Here is a 5,000-nt window from a genome sequence, read left to right as displayed (position 1 = left end):
GTTCCATGAGACAAAACCCAATGGTGTTCTTTCTTTTTCTGCGGTTCTCTGCCAATTCTCTTTTGGTTTGCCACAACTTCTTCTTCCCTCTGGGGCCCACGTTAATGCTGTCTGGTGTTTGTGTCAGTGTTAGTCAATTGGGTACATGAATCGAATGCTCCAGGAGGCAAGGAGTGCAGACTCATGTTAAATTAATGTGAAGAAAGCTTCAACATTTTGTGCATAATAGACCATATTTGTTATTTTAGTATTGGACTGGAACTAGCTTGTAATGGAGGCTAATGTGGGGAAATATATTCAAAAGTATTTGCATTTCCGCATTACATGTAGCCTCCATTGCAAGTTAGTTCCAGTCCAATACTGAGAAAACAAATATGATATACCCCAGTATAAGTTGATCCTGTGTATAAGTCGACCCCCCATTTTTGATGGCAAAGAAAGCAATTTCTTAATTTCTTTGTTAAATGTTCATGGGATACTAATCTTGTATTCTTCGATTTCTGGAACTGTGGATAATGTACACAAAAAAATCAGGGCCTCAAGCGCTTAATAGTTTTGTGGTTCAGCAGTTGTTGTACAAACTGTATATGCGGGCATGTTGTCCTTGAGTTTCGAAAAAGTTCTCAGAAAATCGAACTTGTAAACCACAAAATAACCTGTCTTGTTGTTCAAGGATAAAGGGCTTTAGAGGATAAGCACAACATCACAGAAGCAGGAGGCAATCTTTGAAAATAACTTTAAAAACAATGCAAAATGCGCAAGGTTTAAGTCCTTGACTTATAATTTCTCACATGACAAACAAAACAAAACTCATAAACCAAACAATACGAAGTTTGCAAAAGCATTTAAATCAGCCAGGTTTGTATAAAGAATAAAACAATCATTACGAAACAGCACTCTCAGGGAACACGAGTGACGATGCTTGCACGCAAACATGAGGTATTGTGCCAGGTTACTAAGCCGTTGAACGATCATGTTTTATTCGAAGAAACAGAAATGCCTTTTATATAGAGCTTTCCGCCTTTGGAAAATGAAAATTTTTAGTGTCTATTTCATATTTGTGCTTGTGAGTATCTTCAACATTTAGAGTCGGACAAGTCTTTTTTCATTTCAACTGGAATTGCTTACATTCATTTTGAAGTCTTTTGTCATTCATTTGAAGTCGTTTGTCCACTGCGTTCGTTATACCCAGGACAACATTATGTTAATTTTGAATAAATTATTTAGCTAGCATTGGCCTAAATCTTTGACCCGTGTATAAGTCGAGGGCGATTTTTGGAGCTTCTTTTGAGGCCACAAAAGGTTGACTTATATTGACACAGGATTGTTAAAAACTGATTTCTGAACTCAGGATGTTTTGCTTAGGTCACGAATTGACTTTTATTCACACAAACGGATCACATTAAATTCATCTTTACTGTGATTGGCTGCTTTCATCAATTGTATTATGGTAAATGTACATACATGTACGCACTCAATGTTTGCAGAGAGGTAAGCTTTCTCTAAATATTCATTACATTTTTCTTTTCATTTCAACTGCCCGTAGCTTTTAATAAAAACAGATTTTACCAGTATATAATGATTACCGGTACAAGTTATTTTGATGAGGTCTGAAACCTCTCATGAAAAGGGTCTCGGCTTACAGCTGGATATTTTTCATTTCTCCTTCAAGATCATCTCCCCAAAAATAAACATACGAAATTTAGGGCCTTGGCTCATAGTGGGGCTCGGCTTGTAGCCAATATAATATGGTAAGTAATTTTTTACAATGGGATAAGAAATATAATATATAACACTATTTAAAAATATACAGTCAATAGAAATCAATATATAAATTATTCTAATAAAGCTTTAATAACAAGATAAATATAATTACAATAGGTTATTAAAAAACATTTCCATCCTTACATGTATATTTGGAAATTTTTAAGAAACAATCTATGACTTGTGCAAAAATGTATTGCATTGGCAGCCCACTGAAAAGATAAAAGTGTTACTGTATTAGTCCTGTTGGTGTTGACACGACGTAAAATGAAACTGGCAATTGCTTCGTAGAATATATTTTGTGTGATTTTATTGTGGTAGTCAATTGTTGAGCTTATGATTTGGGTCAGCTAATATGCTGTCGAACAGTTTACTGCATAGTAGACTATGGAGCTCAGCTATTGGCACTATGCCCAAAAATTTGCAGGCATTGTTGTAGCTTGTGTTGCGCTAAATTATCAAGAGCACCCTTTCTCGATATGCATGAGCTCATTCTTTAGATATTGCATTAGGGCGTGGTAAAATACAGGTACGGCATAGCCTATGGTGGATCTTACACATAATTAGATAGAAGAGGACAAGGTCTGAATGAGGTAGTTGAGCCCGTTTGAGCAGCACTAGGAAATATAATGTCTTACTAGCTTTCTTGACTGTGTTTACAATCGTCCGCAATAAGGCCAACACAGACAGCTTCCGATGGCCACAGACTGTTGCAGATCATATCGAAACCAGGCTTTAACTTCATACGACCTTGCACATGATTCTGATCATGCTAGAGGAGAAATACTTTCAGGTCTCATGTTAAATCCCGAAACGCAAGGATTTTCCATGTTTTGGCTGCTAACGGCTACGGACAATGCAAAACGAAAATTGAGACAATGGGCAATTTATAAAGTGGTCTACCACAGGCATCCCACTCAATAAGCGTGGAATTTTTTTTGTCCGACCAGGGTGGCTGTATGTCAGGTCAAGCCTTGTCCCTGGCCTGACATTGACAGGCTTATATCAAAAAATTATTTACAGGCTTGTTATGTAGAGTTTAATCTATGATTTAATGAAGCTACGGGTTTACAGTGGCCTTGCTCTTTCAAGTGCCCCAATTCCCCCTGTAACTTATAAGAACGATGAGCTTTCAAGACACAAAACTTCACAATCAGTTTTCTTTTTATAGTCTTCAAAACATGTTAAAAGGCTAGTTTATCAAATCAAGCGGGTGGCAGTATCGTAATTGGCTTTTCGGGCCCGAAAAGTTTTAGGGACTTCCCAGAAACGGGACCCCGACTACACCTGAACGTACGTACCTCAACAAAGCACGTGTGCAAAGACAAGTTACGGCTGCCGTTCTCGCTTCATCGAAAAATAATACCATTCTTGCTATACAATGCTCATCTGAACTAGAAACCATTTCATGCAGAATCAGCTCGAGTCCACAATTGCAAACTTGGCAAAGGTCACAACATCAAAAACACGTTCAAGAAACGTACTTTTCGTTACGCAGCCATGAATACAATTCCTGGGTCGAGTTAGAATCCAGGGTTTTCAGAGCGCACAAGTTTCTGAAGGAACGCCTGCTGCATTTGGACATATTTCGTGAGTTGTTTCCCATAGCTACGTAGCTTATGCACGTCTCGTTCTTACCTCTCTTTCATAGTTATATTTAATCGAACTGGGATCAAACTGGGAGAAAGCAAAATATTAGATCAACTGCGAATTCTGAGAACTCAAAAACCTCAGGTCTAAATATCCCTGCGTTGAATGATTTAAAAATGCCAAGTAACAAGACTGTGTCAAAGACCTCTTCAGCCACCACTTCATCAGGAGCCCAGACATTCGTCAAAGTGTTCTACATCTTAATGCCAGTTGTAGTAGTAATAGCTGCTGGTCTTCTAACCTTTATTGCAAGTCGGCAGCAGGAAAAGGAAGCTACCATTGACCAAAAGTCTGTGACTGACAAAACTACCAAGAAACATGTTTTACTTAGTGCTGAAGATCTTGCTAAACACGACGGCTCAAATACGAAAATTCCGATCTATATAGCGATTCTTGGACGAATTTACGACGTTGAAAAAGGAAGGCAGCATTATGAGCTCGGAAGTGGATACAATGTGTTTGCTGGAAGAGACTCCACACCATCTTTCGTAACGGGAAAATTTGTAAAAGAGGAAGCTACGGATGATGTGAAGGGTTTGTCTCCCGAGGAAATGATAGCCATCAAAGAATGGTTAGATTTTTACAGAAAGGATTACACATATATCGGAAAATTAATAGGACGTTACTATGACAGCAAAGGGAATCCAACTGAAGCTTTGAAGGAGGCAAAAGAAGTCATAAAAGAAGGACAAAGGCTACAGAAACTTGAAGAAGCTGAAAACAAACGGTTTCCCGGATGCAATTCAAGGTGGAGTGTCGAGGAAGGCTCAGTAGTTTGGTGTTCAAAAAACAGGTATAAAAATGACTTTTGTTCACACTCACTATAATTTTGCTTTCAATTTCTCTTTTTCTTTGCAAAGGTCTGCTGCAAATTATCATTTAGTGGTATAAAACTGAATGATAGTATTATTGTAATAAACTTAATATCAAAATAGAAAATGTTTCATTTTTACTAAACATGGTCTTGCAACATCCTGGTAGAAGGAAAAAAGAAAATGTGTAGGACTGCATGAAAATGTTAATGTAAATGAATAGGATTTTGGCTGCTGTAACTTCATTTCAGTTTACGATATATGAAAAGAAGATGATAATTTTTTAGCCTATTTATTCCTGAAGTGGCCCCCATAGATGAGCGAAATAATCTGGTGTTAGAGTAAAATCTGATAACTCACTTAACTCTCAGAACTAATGATAATTAGTTCAAATTAGTGATAATTTGTTGATCTTTTGTCTGGCTACAGTGCTGGTATAGACCGTGACTGGGTTGGAGTACCAAGGAAGATGTTTAAACCAGGAAGAAAGAATGATAAATGCGTTTGTGTTAAAACAACTGGTGTCTCAAGTGACAAAGGACAAGGAGATGAAGGAGACTTACATCATCCTAACATTAATATTTATCCAAACTGTGGCAAATATGATGTCTCTTGCAAACTGTAATTTTAAACATGGTACTTCCATCTCAACATGTTGATATTTGGATAGCAGAGTGGATAGTTCAGAGACTCATCCTTAATTAACCCATTGAGTCCTGAACCACCTCACATTGATGAGTAAAATCGTCTGGTGTTAGACAGAGTGAAATCTAT

The 5,000-nt window shown here is 37.5% G+C and overlaps 2 protein-coding genes across 3 annotated transcripts in view; one reads left to right on the top strand and one right to left on the bottom strand.

Annotated features, from left to right (window-relative positions):
• LOC138043346 (trimethylguanosine synthase-like) overlaps window positions 1-3,248 on the bottom strand; it is a 12,865-nt gene extending 9,617 nt beyond the window's left edge. The window contains exons 1-2 of one of the 2 annotated variants that reach the window (XM_068889581.1): window positions 3,066-3,117; window positions 1,909-1,976 (exon numbers count right to left, since the gene is read on the bottom strand). Coding sequence is in view for 1 of the 2 variants with exons in the window: in XM_068889580.1 (XP_068745681.1) it covers window positions 3,066-3,169 (104 nt within the window). In the remaining variant the exon portion in view is untranslated. Of the gene's footprint in view, window positions 1-1,908; window positions 1,977-3,065 lie in introns of both variants that reach the window. The other variant, XM_068889580.1, reaches the window with a different exon arrangement.
• Window positions 3,249-3,301: 53 nt separating this feature from the next.
• LOC138043347 (neuferricin-like) overlaps window positions 3,302-5,000 on the top strand; it is a 2,603-nt gene continuing 904 nt past the window's right edge. The window contains exons 1-2 of the mRNA XM_068889582.1: window positions 3,302-4,207; window positions 4,656-5,000. The exon at window positions 4,656-5,000 is cut by the window's right edge and continues 904 nt beyond it. Of these exons, the coding sequence (XP_068745683.1) occupies window positions 3,531-4,207; window positions 4,656-4,851 (873 nt within the window). The 5' untranslated portion in view covers window positions 3,302-3,530 and the 3' untranslated portion in view covers window positions 4,852-5,000. The remainder of the gene's footprint in view (window positions 4,208-4,655) is intronic.

Source organism: Montipora capricornis, chromosome 3 (assembly GCF_036669925.1).
Source record: "Montipora capricornis isolate CH-2021 chromosome 3, ASM3666992v2, whole genome shotgun sequence".
Lineage (NCBI taxonomy): Eukaryota > Metazoa > Cnidaria > Anthozoa > Scleractinia > Acroporidae > Montipora > Montipora capricornis.
This window is presented reverse-complemented; position numbering and strand designations above follow the sequence as displayed.